This window comes from Gymnoscopelus braueri, assembly GCF_963280865.1.
Source record: "Gymnoscopelus braueri genome assembly, chromosome: 10".
Taxonomy (NCBI): Eukaryota; Metazoa; Chordata; class Actinopteri; order Myctophiformes; family Myctophidae; genus Gymnoscopelus; species Gymnoscopelus braueri.
The window spans coordinates 41,199,560-41,216,281 of NC_137611.1; the positions used below are offsets into that span (position 1 = coordinate 41,199,560).

The following is a 16,722-nucleotide window of genomic DNA, read 5'->3' on the forward strand; positions in this document are numbered from 1 at the left end:
CAATTGAATCTGCCAACCATCTCCAGGATAAAATAAATACAATAATTATTAATAATAATACTCAGGGTTATAATAAATGAGTGAAAATGCTGCCCTATACAACTTTCAGTTTCACAATGTCGTAGCCAGGGGACTTTAGACAGGTGACATGACACACATTCCAGCCCAATGAGGTCACACAGTGAGAACTGGTGGTCTGCCAGCATGTGTGTATGTGTATTTAAGTGCCTGTGTGTGTGCTGGGCTCGGTCTGGCAGGCATGCAAACACAACAGATCCCTGTGGGTTCCCACCGAGCCACAGACACCGACCTTGCTCTCTCCCACACAACGTAAACACAAGACAAAGTGTCTGGCCCAACACAAACAGTGTACACGTGCCGAGGGAGTCCCAGCAGCTCTGACTTTCCCCTCTCCAAATACTATGCTTGCTGCTGCCTGCAAATTACAAAACCAAATGCCGTGACCAAACCATGACTTATGGCCCAGTCGACTGCAGTAAATGTCTGCGGTCTTGATACTGCGTTTGGGCAGTGTAGCTTTAACTAAAACACAGGTACTCGCTGTTACAGAGTTCAATGTTAAAAAATTTAATTATTCCATTGTCATTTGTCAATCAGCCAGATAGTATAAGGGTCTGGGAGACCTCATTCTCATCTCAGTACTGAGAAAAAGAAAGAGGGAAGAAAAGTACAAAAGGTAATAGAAATTTGCCACAACAACCATGACATTCCTATTTTTGGCAAATTGTACAAAAATGTATTTATCTATAAATAAAGGCAGACTTTACATCTGCTATTTTTCACATGACCAAGTATACAGGGCTTCAGTGGTTAAAATGACTAAAAAGACAAAGAAAAATTGCAAACGGACATCTCCAAACCCCTCAGCAGCTGACCCTGGCCTACATCTTATGATAATATGACTGTTACATAACCCAGCACTCCAGCAGAGCCTTTGAAGTGGCACACTCCATACAAACACGCACACTCCATACAAACACACCCACCCACCCCTGCTGCCTCCAGAGTTCCACGTGCTGTCAGCCTGCCAGTCCTGCTGTGCCATCTGACACACTGAACCCTGGTATCAGGCCACTCACGGCACATGACAGCAGCGAGGCTTCAGAATACCGGTCACAATCTTAAAGGTCTTGTCTCAAATTAGAGTTTTAAAAAAAAAGGTGTTTCACAAGAACATAGAATTCAATATTAAATATAAATGGACCTAGTGGGACAGAATGCCCAGAGTGGAATGGCAGTCAGCTCACCTAATTGTGTATAACTGAATATCACCATTTGCAGTTAATCTTAGCATATTGGCAGCAGTTAAACCTTTCATAACACTGGCTGTGGTTTTGTGTTTATGTACTGTAAATCATGATACATGGTGCAAACCAGTGCAATGTTTTCACATTTGAGGCCAGTTATCACAAATAATTCACGATACCTTGCATAATTAATGCTATTCTTTTATATTCCTTTTTTCTTGTATTTTATTATTGCCGACACAATGCCTGAGGAATCAGAACAAAATAATTGTACTCTTATGTACCTGAACACTAGATGTAACAAAAAAAGATTGAACCTAATCAGGAAGGTAATTTGGGGTATACTCATGCACCCCTTGCACACAAGCTTTCAGGAGAACCCGTCCTGTAAAATAAAAGACTGTCCGAAGCGATACCCTACTGATAAAATGTGTGCAACTGCACAACCACTGTCGCAGGACACCCAACGTATTACTGTGCTTTGTAACAGTGCAGAATGCAGATGCAGTGACAGGCAAAATAGAGAACCTGGTGAGCCACAGGCAAAACTGACCCGACCAGACTACAGCTGGTGACCGGCAGCAACTGCCCCCCCATGCCGTGATTTATAAAACAGACCACGGTAGAAAGTGTGGTTTAATGACAGGCCAGAAAATGATGAAGAGGTCTCTGTAGTCACCACTGCAATCCTGGAATACCACCTCAGCCCCAGGCTGAACCCATTACCTCTGAGGACTGTCTAGGGAAAATGCACGGATCAATAAATCATTGAACCGAGATGACCTACAGCTGTCAGGGCGAGTGTGGCGATAATGTTGAGCGACACCTAAACAAACGTATTTATACATTCAATGTTCTTGTTGTTGTGATATTATTTGGTTGCCTTGCAACACTGAAACGACAGCTACACTCCGTAAAACACTGTAGGCTCTCACACAAACCTACAAGAAATCAGCCTCGGACCAAGCAGGTAAGTTGACTGTGCAGCTTCGGTGTCATCTGGCTACAATTCAGATTGTGACAGAACAGCACCATTCACGCTTTGCACCAGACAGCCACACTTGTGCTTTCCCACTAAAAATACAGGTTATCCTGTCATCCAACACAGTACAGGGAACCCAAAAAAAATGCAAGCATGCTTAGGGCTGGCACGATTACAAATTTAAGTTGACGATTAATTGTCACGCAAATAACTGTGATTAACAATTGAATTGTGTTTTTGGCATTGAACATTTTTAGTTTTTAGGCTTCGTAATCACAAATTGCACAGGGCAGATTACTGACATAATGAATCATTTTAAACTATTAAAAATAGTGGAAATAGCTGATCTACAAGCTTACACCACTGTACAAGCTTACAGTGGTGTAAGCTTGTAGATCTGCCATTTTTGAAATATGAACATTCTTCAACATGGAAACGATAATGACGATTATGCAAAGAATAATTGCGATTATCTCAAATAATTGTGATTAAGACGATTATGTAATAATTGTGACAGGCCTAAGCATGCTGTGTAATTTATCATTGCATGTGGCACAGTGTTGACATCTCTCTGCCTGGTCGGACAGGTACTGTGGTGGTGACAAGTCAAATTGAAATCAGTAGCTCCCCCTTGCACTGGCCCATTGCAACTACGCCAACACACACTAGGGCCCATCCCGAAAAAAAAACAAGACAAAATGTCGGAATAGAAAAAGTCACGTGACTCCTTTGTGCTCTGAAAAACACCTCACGCACAAGCGGCCCGTTAAAACCTGACAATTTGGCCCAATAACGCCGCGAGACACGCTCGCGCTGCCAACCCGTGAGCCAAAACACCGCAAATGTGCCGTTTACACACGAAATTCGTCGTGTTTCTGTGGTGTGCAAAGGCTGGCCGCCATTTTGTGAAAGCTTGCGCAGAGAAAAAGAGAGGGACACTTCTTAATAATGTGGAAAAAATGATGAAAACTGTTTATTTTTTGCAGATTCTGGAACAGTTAAAGCATTACCGATTCCTCTTCCTTCTCCATCCCCGTGGGCATCTGCGGCACTGCCCGGTTAATGGACGCGTACTCGTGCAGGTCCGGTAGATCCTCGCAGCGGAAGACGGGTAGTGGCTTGGAAGCGTCCAGCGCCCGCGCCCGAAACGACAGTTTACTCATATTGTGGTTTTCACAAATCGAGACGCAGCATAAATCTGTCCGATCTCCTAATATTCACAACGGTCTCGGGTAGTAGAGCTTTCATGGATGTTGTTGCTGTGGCTGTTATTCTTTTGACTCTAAATCTAATGATATTTAAAAAAGGGCGTCGCCAAAACGGAGCACGGGAAGAAGGCCCGGATCTTGGTCGCTCTCTTTCGGACTGTTTTTTCCCCGTCGCTCCGCTTCCCCAACACCAGCTGGTTCAGTACGCCATGGACAACATGGCGGACATTTAAAACTCTGGAGTTTCTCTCAGAGCTTCGTCCAACCCCCTCCGTTCACACGCCGACCATTCACACACGCTCCCGAGCGCTTGCGCGTTCGCGATGATTTTGGAAGGGGGGGGGGAATATCTTGCAAAAACTGAAACTACCCCTCCACTCATGCATAGTGCATACAGATAAATGATTGAGTGGATATATAAAATATTGGGCAACTGTGTACAAGTTTTATAAAAAAAAATCCACACGTATTTTTTTAAATAACTTGCACCCATGCCAAATTAATTGACTAAGGTTTAGAAAACAAAACATTTAGCAAATGGGTTTTCAATAATCCTCAATGTGAATAAATTAATATACAATTTAGATTTGGCAAGTGTTTACATTTAACAATGCAAATTAAAAAGAAAACAAATTATTGATATATATATATATATATATATATATATATATATATATAAGATTTGTTGGACGAGTAATCAATCTAAATAAATATAATACATTTTAATTTTCAATGCAATGCCCTTTTGGATTTGAAAAATGTCAATACTCAACATTCATGGTCACAGACTCATCAAATGCCTGAGCAACCTTATAATATGGTGTGGTTCATTTATCATTTTCTGCCATTTTAAATAATCTAAAAGCCATTACAAGAAGTCAACAACAACAACCTTTGACAAAGAATGTGAATTAATTTGGTTTCTGTTAACAGAAATTCACATTTTAATTTGTTAATCTTGGTTGATTCTTCAGTGTACATAGGGGGGGGGGGAATGCCTTTCATGTGGACGAAAGATGAAAACACTACATAATCTGCAATTCATTACCCCATGTCAGACTTCACCCAAAAGCAGCAGTATGACTTTTGATGACTAACCTTTCTTTGCCATTTAATTACATTCCTAGTTTCCTACAGCAATTATAAATGGCATTTAAAGGATCTACTAAAATAAAAATCGATTGCTTTTAATGTGATCATTTCAAGCACTCAAGAGAAGGTTTATTACATTTCATAGAAACATGTTTTGCCTGAACAATGGCGCCCTCTTCTGGTATGATAGTCAAAGCACAACACTTAGAAGCATTGATGGTACTAGTATGCAATGATTTTTGTTAGAGAGATGCATTTTTACAGCTGCAGCTCCTACCCAGAAAGACTAACAAGGACTTAGCTAGCAGGTTCAGTGTCTTGGTCAAAGACAGGAGCAGTGGTGGAAAAAGTTCTCAAATGTTTTACTTAAATAAAAGTATCAATACTGCAATGTAGAAGTACTCTGATGCAAGTAAAAGTCCGGAATTAAAAATTTACTTGAGCAAAAGTACAAAAGTATTGGTATCAAAATGTACTTTAGTACCAAAAGTAAGAGTACAAAAATGTTTGAAAATAGCAGATCTACAAGCTTACAACGTGTCGCATCGCGACACGTTGGACGCTTGTAGATCGGCTATTTTCAAATAGCCTAGGTATACAATAGGGCTAAAGTGGTTATTGTATGTTTTATAATGTAATAATTTATATCTGCAAAGTAACTAAAGTTTTCAAATAATTGTAGCAAAGTAATATATTTGCCTCTGAGATGTAGTGGAGTAGAAGTAAAAGTATTGGAAATTGGAAATATTCAAGTAGAGTACAAATACCTAAAAAATTGACTTAAGTACAGTACTTAAGTAAATGTTCTTAGTTACTTTCCACCACTGGTTGTGGGTATAAACAAACACAGATCCACTCTGACAGCACCTCACACCCACATCCAAACACATCCACAACTCAAGGCATGTATGAAACCCACAAGTCTGCATATTTCATAAAACATGGTCTTACCTGGTGGTGACATTGGATTTAACCAGGGTCCAACCAGAAGAATTTAGGAGTCTTCTCATTGCTCTCCATTGCTAACTGATGTGCCTGGCTCATAATGACCTGAAATTAAGACAGAGGCCAAGATGTTTATTCAAACATTACACTTAAATTGATCACAGATTAAAGTGATTATTCACTGTGGATAAAATTGAAAAATCTAAGCATGACCACTTTTCTCTCTCTCAAAAAGAAAAACTGTTTTAAATCAGGTAGCCTAATTGGGATTTGTATTTTATCATATATCACATGGATATACTGTACATAGATTAACTGGAATACACCTGGTCATTGCAAGGGATTAAAACATTTTAAAATGTCAATCAACCTTGTGGGTGTTAGTTAACCTGCACTGTCACCACCCACCAGACCAGACTTTAATGAGTCCACCAGCAATAATTAGTAGTAATCTAAATAATGCATGCATAACTTCATGGTTTGTTTGACCTTAGTTACTTCAGTGCAAAAATGGGTGGGGTTTGCCACACAATGAGTGCCAGAAACTTCAACCAATCACAGGAAAATCATTTAAAATCGAATTGAATGTAGTTTTGCTTGACAACCTGATATCATCATGATATTGTAAACCCCACCCATCTGGGAGCACAACCTTGAAGGTTTTCAGGAAAGGAACATTTTACTTAAGCAAATTAGGCAAAAAAAATTGAACATTTTGACTTATTCAAAAAGTGCCTAAGTCAACACACACAATTTTGCCTACGTCATGTATATCTACCTGTATTTATATCTGCCTAACTCTACTCTCCTAACACGCTGCTGATTCATCCTGCCCATGTTCTCAGCCAAGCATTCTGAGGACATAGGCAATTATAAGGCACAATGAAGCAGCAGTGTTATGAGAGTAAAGTTAGGCAGAAATGTCAATATGACTTAAGCAATTATGCTATGAGGCTAATATGTCACAATGAGACTTCCCTGTCCTTGAGTCTGGGTCATTCTCTGAGTTATGCCCTTAGGTTATAAAAAGCAATGCTCATAGCAGTCATGCTTTTGAGGCCATGTAAGGGAGTGGATCGGTGCTATGGGTTAAGATAATGCAGGGATCAATTGGATTGTGTGATCTATGTATGCAGGGCCAAGCCAGTGTTGCCATATTTTGTGAGAGAAATAAGCAACCAGGTCTAGGAAAACAAGCCCATAAGAAGCAATTTAGGCCACATGAGCACATTAGACCTCTATGCATCAGCTATTTGAAAATAGCCGATCTACAGGCTCACAATTCGCCTTTTGTCAAAAACTCTTGCAATAAAATGTGGAATATTTTGAATATTTACTTTTAAACACCACAAATGCTCCGTGGCACAAAACATTTATGAAAATATTCTATATGTATACATTTTTAAAATAAGCACAAATAAGCAAGTACACTTTAGAAACGAGGCCAAAAAAACAACGAATCGACCAATCTTTACATGCAACTTTACAGAAAAAGAAGCACAAAGTCGCTTTTAATAAGCCGACATGGCAACACTGGGCCAAGCAGTTCCCCTGCAGACCACAGGGGGCGTGCCTGGCGCTATTCAGCCGCACAGCTTTATAGCCAATGATGGAAACATTGTGTGATGTTTGTCGCCAAAAAATGACAATCCACACCATTTAGATAATGTTATCAAAAATACCTCAACCTCACATTCTATAACAACCCCCACCCCTTCCTCCACCAAATTTGACTTAACTATTTATGCATCTTGGAAAGCTAGCGATTTGTAGTAAACAAGACACGATTGGCACTTTCCCCTTTTTACTAGATTAATCGACATAAAAACTGCCGTTTCGAGAAGAGACCAGGTTGGAAAGGAACTGTGTTTTATCTCTGAACTACAGCCAGCTGACCAGCCAAGGAATTTGATTGCGTGTATGAAATCATCTGATGCCAAAAGCACTAATTCACGGCAGGCCCCCCTTTTCGTCCCAAAAATGTAAGTTAGAACAATCAAAAACATGTCAAATACCTTTGAGAGAGGATGGCGAAGGAATACAAAACAATCCAACATTTCTACAGGTCACAAGTTTAAAACGCCAGGCAGAGAGAGGAGGACACACGACGTAACGTTTTAGCCAGCAGGAGCTAAAAAGAGGGCTAGCTTTTCTATACTTAAAAAAAATAACTAAAACAATAAGCCGTCATCCGTCCATCGGAAACTCTTGATGTCTTCATTATCATTTTAATCCATCCGATCCAAACACGTTCGTCGATTGAAAACGTGAACTTTGGTGTCGATGATGTAAAAAGCCAGGTTGAAACTAGAGAGGTGGAAACCAAAGTGCTACTGTTGGGGGTTAACAACTTTGGCTGTGAAAGACAGCTTCTCATTGGACGGCTGTGAAAGACGGCTTCTCATTGGACAGCTGTGAAAGATGGCTTTTCATTAGACGGCTGTGAGAGACGGCTTCTCATTGGACGGCGGACGGCACCAATCACCTGTAGAGAGCTCCTCCGGTAAAGTAAAGAGTAAAAACATCCCATAGCCCCGAGGGACAGTAGCGACGTGATTGCCTGGTTGGTTGTCAAGGGAGTAAACATTGTACAAAAGTGTCACAAATTGATAACACACGATTCTTCTCTTGAATGTCGTACAAACGCCTCGTCTTAAAATAAATATGCGCCTTACGTTTCACAGCTGTTGATTTGTCCAGCCCCCCACCCCCCCCCCCGTTTGTTTCCTCGTTATTAGTGGTTGCCTGACAACCCACTAGCCAATCACAGCAGCACGAGTGTCCCTCTGAGATATGGGATACTCTCATTTATAAAAATGGTGTGATTGGCTGACAATATTGCAATAATAATCTTTGCTGTAGCCCATTTACCCATTGTATGTGTGTATGATGTTTACCAAATCAATGAATCTCTTACTTCACTTCGAGACATCAAAGTCTCTGGGGTGGAGCTACAAGGGCCAGCTTGTAGACCTGTTCATTAATACCACATTTTCAACTTAAAACAGCTCATAGGGGGTGAGGTAGAGTCAAGAGGTGAGTTTTCAGACTGTGACAGAACATGAGAAGTGAGTCTGCAGTCCTGACTAGGGAGGGAGAAGAGACAAGGATGCTTGGAGCATTGGCCATGGTAGGGAAGGATAGTTGTCCTGTGTTAGCTGTGCAGGAAGGGGTGGATTGTGTTCTGAAGGTAAGGGGGTGCTATGCCCTTAATTGCCATCACTACGTTTTTTTTAATTAGATGCCATGCGGGGACGGGGGTTTGAGTGAGCATGCCGGCAGACCAGCAAGGAGGGAGTTACAATAGTCAAGCCTGCAGATGACTGATGCTTGGATAAGGAGCTGGGCAAACTCCTTGGTGAAGGAATAGTCTAATCCTCCGGATGTTGTACAGTGAAAAACCTACAGGTAGTGTGCAGCGATCACAGCTGAAGGACAGCCGACTGTCCAGGACCACTCCTGGATTCTTGGCCGTTTGAAATAGCCTGGTAAACCACCCCGGTTGCGGAAATCACATTTCATTTGATTTCAGCACACTGAAATCAAATTAAATGTGATTTCCGCGACCGGGGTGGTCACCTGGTTTACCAAGCTAAGTTGGAACAGGAGTCATCAGGTGTTGTTGATGTCAATGAAAGATTCTGCAAGGGGCAAGACTTTCCAGATAAGAGAAGCTCAGTTTTGTCTGCATTGAGCTTGAGGTGGTGGGAACACATCCACTGTGACATGGCAGCCAATTATGCAGCTATGCGATCCTCAACCTGTGTGGCAGAGGGAGGGAAGGAGAAAAACATAACCAATTGCCTGTTCCTTTAGATTTGAATCAAAGATGACCCACACACACACATAATCATCTACAATTATTAAAGACCAAGACCAACATACCAATTAACACCTCAGAATAATCATCACACAAGAATGCAGTAAACAAAATGGGATTAATTTGTTTTGGGTCTTTATTCAATAAATAATTTCAGAAATAAAGAATTGCAAATGTGAATGTGTTGACGAAATAAAAAGGCACTTAAAAAAACAAGGGTAAAAAGTGGAACCTTGACTTTTCTTTTCCATTACGAAATTAAAAATTCAATGAAGATCTGATCATTCCCTTAACACTGATCTTTTTTACGGCTAAAATGAAATGTGGTCACCCTTGTCTAACAAACAACTTTGATCGAGGCACCAAGTAAGAATGAAGTGATAACGGACATAAAAAATACAATACAAACAAGCTGGAACAGCCTCACTGAAAACAGCACCCTATCCAAAAACAAGACAAACAAAACAAAAAACAGCTTCTGCAAGCAAAACAAGGCATTTTAAAAACAGAGTTTTAGTTAGCAAATAAGGCAGGTTCACATGTATTTGGCATTGCTAGTATAAAGAATCATGGTCCTGAGTGTCTTTTTAAAATCAAGCGATTCAACCTGGAGCCAAAAGGTAATGCTACTGTACACTGGTGTCTTTCTCATCTAGAAAGACGACCTAAATAACAACGATCTTCTCTCGCCAAAGATACAATTCAATTGATTGTTTGGATGGAATACATCGATACAAAACACATACTATCGCCTTCTGCCCCATTCTGTGATTACATTTATGGCTTTACACAGACTCGATAGACTAACTGTACACAATTCATTGCTGCCACACGTGGCCAGCTAATCGCTACATCCAAAGAGTTCCATTCTAAAATGACATATCATCCATTTGAGTCCCCTAAAGAATTAGCAACACAGGTAAGCACATATTTTATGACACTGAAGTAATGAACCTTATGAAGGCATCTGCTTACCAACTACAAAAATGTTTGACAACAGAACTTGTGCTTTAACATATTTCTTCCCCAAAATGGAAATAAAGCATTTTGGAATAGAACCCACCATTTCCTGTCCCGAATCGACTTCCAATTCAACCTTCAACAAAATACAACAATGGCTCGAAGGTTCTTAAAGAAAGGCACAAACTAGGCTTCCGGTTTACCTTGCCAGTCCTGTGGCAGAAAACAAGTTTCAAACATTCTCTCAACTTCCACAGAGAAAAAAATAAATGAAGGAAAAAATAATAAAAAGCCCATTTATACAGACTGTACAGCTTCCAAATGATGCATAGGAAAAAAAAAGTTAGTAAAACATAAGGAAATAGTGGCAAAATGCAATGCTATCATTTGGTGAAACATCCAAAACAAAACAGTGAGACCTTTTAAAAAAAACTGCCACCCCCCCCCCCATCATGTCCCCCCCACCCAGACCTCCTCCCATCCCCATATTCTTTTGCATACAGTGTTGTCATGACGAAGAGGAAGCTCCATCATTTGCCCTCGTACTTTGGATTGACGACAGTCGTTACGGCACTCTTGTAAATGGGATTCTCACCCTGAAGAGATGGAGAGAGAGGGAAAATGATAAGTCAAAAAGGTGACTTGTGAATGTCGAGTAATGTGATTAGATACAGCACACCACAACACTCGTCAAACCATAACATGGCTTAATCTGCACGTTTTCAAAAGCAATTCAGCAAGGCGTTTTTAGCAGTACTTCACACGCAGTCTGACGGAAGTGATTTTTAGGTACAGGCTGTGGTAAGGAAGGTTGAGTTCCATTCGACTAATAAAAAGTTACAAAAGAAAAGAAACATAACGGTATACACAATGTGTGTTTACATGTCAACTACATGTTAGATATAGTTGACAATATGTTACGTTGTATGTCAAATATGTTATATGTTGTCAACATGTTACTTAGATGGTATGTATTGCTGTGTTGTGTTTTGTGTTCCTGGCTGTTGCTGTACAGTTCAAAAAGATGTTTCCTTGACTGACTAGAAAAGAATATTTATCTACATTGCATTACTTTTCATCTTCGCAAATTGATATTTGATGTAAAATATCACCTCGAGCACAATATAGCTTATTGTAATGAAACGCACTGTTAACAAACACAGCATGCAGTTATCAAAGCTTTGATTTCAATGCTAATCAAAGCCAAACTTAACGTCCACCCTCCTCCAAAAAACAAAACAGACTTTCTCTATCTATATTACCCAAACTTGTTTTGGATGACTTTATTAGTGTGGGTGGGGACTGTAAATATATGGAAATTCACCCAAACATTAAACACTCCTGCAGTAGAGTGCATGCAGTAGGACACACACAGACAATACAAACTTTGTCTTATAGGGCTGCGGCTTTATTCCCATAGCTGGGATTCTGGAACTTATTAATGGGGCTCTTGTAAATGGGATTCCCTTGCTATGGTGGAGAATGTCAAGGAAAGACAAGACAGAAACAGCATAGAAAGAAAAAGATGGTTAACAGGAAAAGACAGGATAAGTTGGAAAATAGCTCATAGAAATGGTAATTTGGCATTAAACTGAAATAACCCAGGCTTTGGGTTTGTTACAGGTCTATTTGTTACATCAGACCTGCTGTATATTCCTTTCTTTCTTATCCAGGGAAGTCTCATTAAGATCAAAGATCTGTTTTATACAAGTGACCAGACGGAAGAAAAAAAAACAATGAATAAGAAGAGCTCAACTAAAGTTAAGAGGAAAAGAGCATGAGAGGGAGTAAAGGATAGAAGAATCAGCAGCAACACTCCTAAAGGAATCTACTTGAGTCATATTTGTATTTATGAATGTGAGCCACTGTTTGAACTGGAATCTGTCTCTGTTTGCTGCAGGGCCATCCGGCTGAGCTGCTAGGGAGATTTCCTACACAGCAGTGGCGGTGGCCTCTGCTCTGCCCCCAAACACATGCACACTTCCTTGCCTTTTATGGATATGCAGTGCTGCCGTTTCGACAGTGAGGGGCAGTACTGGCAGCCGAGGGGAAGGGGACAAGCCACTCCCTCAACAGATGGAGACCAAAACAGTACAGTAGGAAAGAGCTGAGGTTGTCCTCTGTTTGTGAGAAGAGCAGGGGGACACTGAGCTATTTAAGAAATCTTCACATACCCTGAATGCACCTTTCAGACAATGTTTCTATTTTAACCCATTAAGGCTTGAGGTTCCGATTCTACAAAATGTCTTCTAAATCCTAACAGTTTTTTGAAAAAACTTTGCTACTATATGTCAGTGGTGCTCAAACTTTTTCCTGTCAAGGACCCCAAAATTATATGCATTTGGCTGCGGACCCCCATCTCAAATTGCTTTGTCCCAGGGACCCCCAGAAGCAAAGATTTGAGTTAAAAATGTTCAAATATTCAAAGATTTGCACATGCTTGCACATTTTCTAGATTTTTCAAAAATAGCAGATCTACAAGCTCATAGTGCGGCAATCAGTGCCGCGCTATGAGCTTGTATATCTGCTATTTTTGAATAGCCAAATTAGCTAAAAATAAAAAAAATACACGTCTTAATGGGTTAAAACTCCATTTCATTTCTGGACTTTTATTCTTATTGGTTTTCTTTCCCAATATATAAATATTTATTGCTGATCATACTGCATCTTTGACTACAGGTAACAATATTATTCAGAGAATAGTTTTTGTGTGTTTTGGAGACCCACTTTTACAACACAGAACAATTTTCTGGTAAAATTAATGTAAAATATAATTCTAATCATTGTCAATGCATTTCTGTAATTGCCAGACCTACACGTATGAAGCCATACCATCCTCAGTCAGTGTTAATGGTTACATACAGGTATCAGTGACTTACCGTGTCCCACTTGGCGTTCATCTTCTCCTTCTCAAACTTGGCAAACTCTCTGCGGTCATGGATGATCATGAGCAGCTTCCAGATCAGCAGCAGGGCCAGACCAATAAGCACGATGCCTGCTACTACGCCCGCCACAATGGGGATGATGTCAGGGCCCGCCGGACACTCTGAAAGACAGGGAACGAGCAAACACCATCCTCACACAGGGAACGAACATGCATCATTTGCATCTACTATAGCACCTATCGGACTCGCTCCAGTGATATGTTAATACTCAAGTTCTTTATTTTGTAATTTTTACTCTGATTGTTAAATGTAATGTAATGGATGTAAGGGATTTGGATTGTGTCTATTTTGTAACCTCGGCTACAGCATTGGAAATGAGGGCTTGCCTCTCAACTGTACTCCCGAGTATATGATGATCAATGACTGGAAATGTCACATTTATATACTTGAAATCCATAGACGTAAATACGTAGATGCCGGCAAAAACAATATGGCGGCACCTTAACCGTTGACACGTTGCTCCAATGACCAGCAACAGCCAATGCGGTATCGTAGAGTATATAACTATGCTTGCAAATCTGCTAGCGTCAAACATGCCTACATTTCCCACAATGCCTTGGCACCGGCACTCACCCAGCGTTTCCACCACAAAGACCTCCTTGGTGGTGTCGTTCCGGACAGCGTAGGTGTAGTAGAACCAGCAGTCGTTGGCGTCGCGCTCCTTACAGTGGGTCAGGGGGAAGCTGAAGTCGGTGGGCTGGGGAAGCTTGTCGCGGTCCTTCACCTTGATCAGGTTGAAGTAGCTGCAGTCTCGCTGGCATGTGTCCTTCTTCTCACCGGCCTCAAACGCCCGGCACTGCACACAGTCCCTGTGGAGAGAGAAATATGTAAACGTATTTTCGTTTTTAATTGAATTAACAAGATATCAGTAAACCCAGCCTAAATTATCAGCCTGCGCGAGGGCACATATATGCCCCAAAATGTACAGTATATGCGCAACACGGCGTTGATAGGCAATGTCTTTAGTGCAGAGGGAAGGAGGGGAAAGCACCTGAACATACCGGCTAGTGCTGGGTACGGAAACTTGAACATCGCTTTTGTGACACATTGTCAAGCGCAATTGAACCCCTGATCTCCAAATCTCAGGGCGGACCACACAAGGCCACCGAGCTGGTGGTTTATTTATTGTGGCCACTCAAAATGTAATATCTCATTTATATTTTCCTGAAAACTGCTAGAATTCTACATTCTGAAACATATGGAATATAGCTATTTTCTGGACGCGGGACATTATTCTGACACACACATTTTTACAGTGAGAGTGAAATGGAAAAATCTGTAAAAAGGGATTTTGGCAATAAATCCCATCTTGTCATCCAATCTGCCAGGATATGGAGACTCACTTGTGCTCCGTGCAGACTCCAGGGCAGGTGGGACAGATCTCACAGGTGGTGCCCTGGAACTTGGGGTTGGTGCACTTGCAGACGCCACAGTCGCAGTTCCCACGGCCATTGCAGATCTGTCCATTCTTGGCCAGACAGGTGGACTGGTCCAGGGAACAGTCACAGGCACTTCCGGTGTAGTTGGCATCACAGATGCACACTCTGCAGTCACACTTTCCATGTCCTGAAAGAGGAGAGACACACAAGCAGAGGAGAGGAGAGGTGAGGAGGTGTTACAAAGCAAACCATGGCAAAAAAAAAGTCACACAAAGCAGTCCAGAAGGCTCACCTCCACAGAGCTTGTTGTTGGAGCGGTCACAGTTGAAGTTGTCACACTCGCAGTACTTTCCACTGTAGATCTCGGCAGGGTTGTCCCGTTTCTTGCACTCACAGGTGCCACAGACGCAGTCTCCATTGTTGCTGCAGATGTCTGTGCCGTTGTCTTTGCGGCAGTTGGCGTCCAGATCCTCCGTCCTCACCTCGTCCTTACTGCACTCGCACAGCCTGCCAATACGCCCCTCATTACACCTGAAAGAACAAAGTGAAATACACACGAGTTACATACAAGAGCATAGAGCAGACCAGAACATAATATAATCTTGAATATATATATACAAGGAAATGTAGGCTCACGTTCAGGGTTGCCAGATCTGCTTATAATTTCCCTGCAAGATTTTATTTGAAAATAGCAGATCTACAAGCTCACAACACGTCGCGATGCGACGCGTTGTGTGCTTGTAGATCGGCTATTTTCAAATAAAATGCTGATGTATATGTTAAAGTGCTCATGTGGCCCATAGTCGCTTCTTTTGGGCTGTTTTTTCTAGACCTGGTTGCTTGTTTCTCTCACAGAATCTGGCAACACTGCTCACGTTCACTATTATAGAATGAATGACAGACAACTCGAGAAGAGTCAAAGTCAAATACTACAAGACACATGGACTACATAACAAAAACCCCAGGACTGTACCAGTTCATATTTACAAGACAACATAACAGAGACCGCAAGGACAAAAACTGGATCAGTTTTCCAATGGAAAAGACTACAAAACCAAGACATCACCATTGACATTAGATTAAGTGACTTATACTTATGTTATATGGACAGTGTAATACCAATCTACTAAGATAGCCCTGAGGCAGCTTTAACCGGGATTCAGTTGGTCTGTCTATTTCAAGGAATGTGGTCAGATGGTCCTATCATCTTTCCAGATCAATGGGCTATCAGTGGACAAGAAACATAATAGTGACCCTTTTGCCCTCATGCTTACTTGCAGGCCCCACATTCAAAGGTTCCGTTGCCTTCGTGGCATATCGGACTGTTGGGCGTTCCTCCTTTGGAGCATTGACAGTCGCAGATGAACTTGAGCACGATCTCCACCTCCTCGGTGAATCCCAGGGGCTTGATCTTAATGCTCTCTGCTTTGCCGTGAGACGGACACTTCTGGGACTCCACGGAAATCTCAAAGTGCACCTGAGAAACAGAGGAAGTGTCATTACACTCAGTTTCTTCTCACATTTCAGACAGAATGTGTATTAAACATTCCCGAGTTGTTGTTTTTTCAATGCAATCTTTGGTTCTTCCAATTCTTTCTGTTGTTAAGATGAATTAATACCTCATCTCCAATGGAGATGTTGGAGCACTTCCTCCCATTGTCACCGGTCCCCACCACACCGTTCTTACAGATGGCCTTGTACGTGATGGAGACTCCCTCAGGCAGCCTGCCGTTCTCCAGGATCACTTCAGATGACAGAGACTAGAACACAGAGGAGAGAGGTTAATGCTCACCACGACTCCTCTCTTGGTTTTAAAAAAGGAGACAACTTGACCTTTCGAATTATACTTTTTATTACAATAGTTTTTCATCCAGCAACAAGTTGTTCCACGGTGAGGAAAACCTTCTCCATTGGTAGTTGCGCATTTATCAATGGACCAGTTCTGCAGAAGGTAGTATTAGCAGCATCCTGAGGTCAGGTTCATGCATTCCCTGCATTTACAATTGAAGCTAAGGAGCATAGCGTGTCGAACTAGCCATGCCTTTTGATTTTAGTGTAGAATGCCATTTTGCTATTTTTAACATGTTTTATAAAAGGACTTTGTAACTTTGTCTAGAAAAGCG

General features: G+C 41.4%; 2 protein-coding genes across 4 annotated transcripts in view; both read right to left on the bottom strand.

Annotated features, from left to right (window-relative positions):
• Positions 1-7,828, bottom strand: part of epc1b (enhancer of polycomb homolog 1 b) — a 48,988-nt gene extending 41,160 nt beyond the window's left edge. Inside the window, exons 1-2 of one of the 2 annotated variants that reach the window (XM_080439231.1) lie at positions 7,511-7,828; positions 5,502-5,600 (exon numbers count right to left, since the gene is read on the bottom strand). Coding sequence is in view for 1 of the 2 variants with exons in the window: in XM_080439230.1 (XP_080295356.1) it covers positions 3,261-3,413 (153 nt within the window). In the remaining variant the exon portion in view is untranslated. Of the gene's footprint in view, positions 1-3,260; positions 3,688-5,501; positions 5,601-7,510 lie in introns of those variants that run through there. The other variant, XM_080439230.1, reaches the window with a different exon arrangement.
• Positions 7,829-9,428: 1,600 nt separating this feature from the next.
• The window catches only part of LOC308093292 (integrin beta-1-like), a 28,053-nt gene continuing 20,759 nt past the window's right edge, over positions 9,429-16,722 (bottom strand). Inside the window, exons 10-17 of one of the 2 annotated variants that reach the window (XM_080439588.1) lie at positions 16,219-16,359; positions 15,874-16,076; positions 14,892-15,130; positions 14,564-14,786; positions 13,794-14,029; positions 13,155-13,321; positions 11,662-11,745; positions 9,429-10,871 (exon numbers count right to left, since the gene is read on the bottom strand). In XM_080439588.1, coding sequence (XP_080295714.1) covers positions 11,668-11,745; positions 13,155-13,321; positions 13,794-14,029; positions 14,564-14,786; positions 14,892-15,130; positions 15,874-16,076; positions 16,219-16,359 — 1,287 coding nt within the window. In that variant the 3' untranslated portion in view covers positions 9,429-10,871; positions 11,662-11,667. The remainder of the gene's footprint in view (positions 10,872-11,661; positions 11,746-13,154; positions 13,322-13,793; positions 14,030-14,563; positions 14,787-14,891; positions 15,131-15,873; positions 16,077-16,218; positions 16,360-16,722) is intronic. The other variant, XM_080439589.1, reaches the window with a different exon arrangement.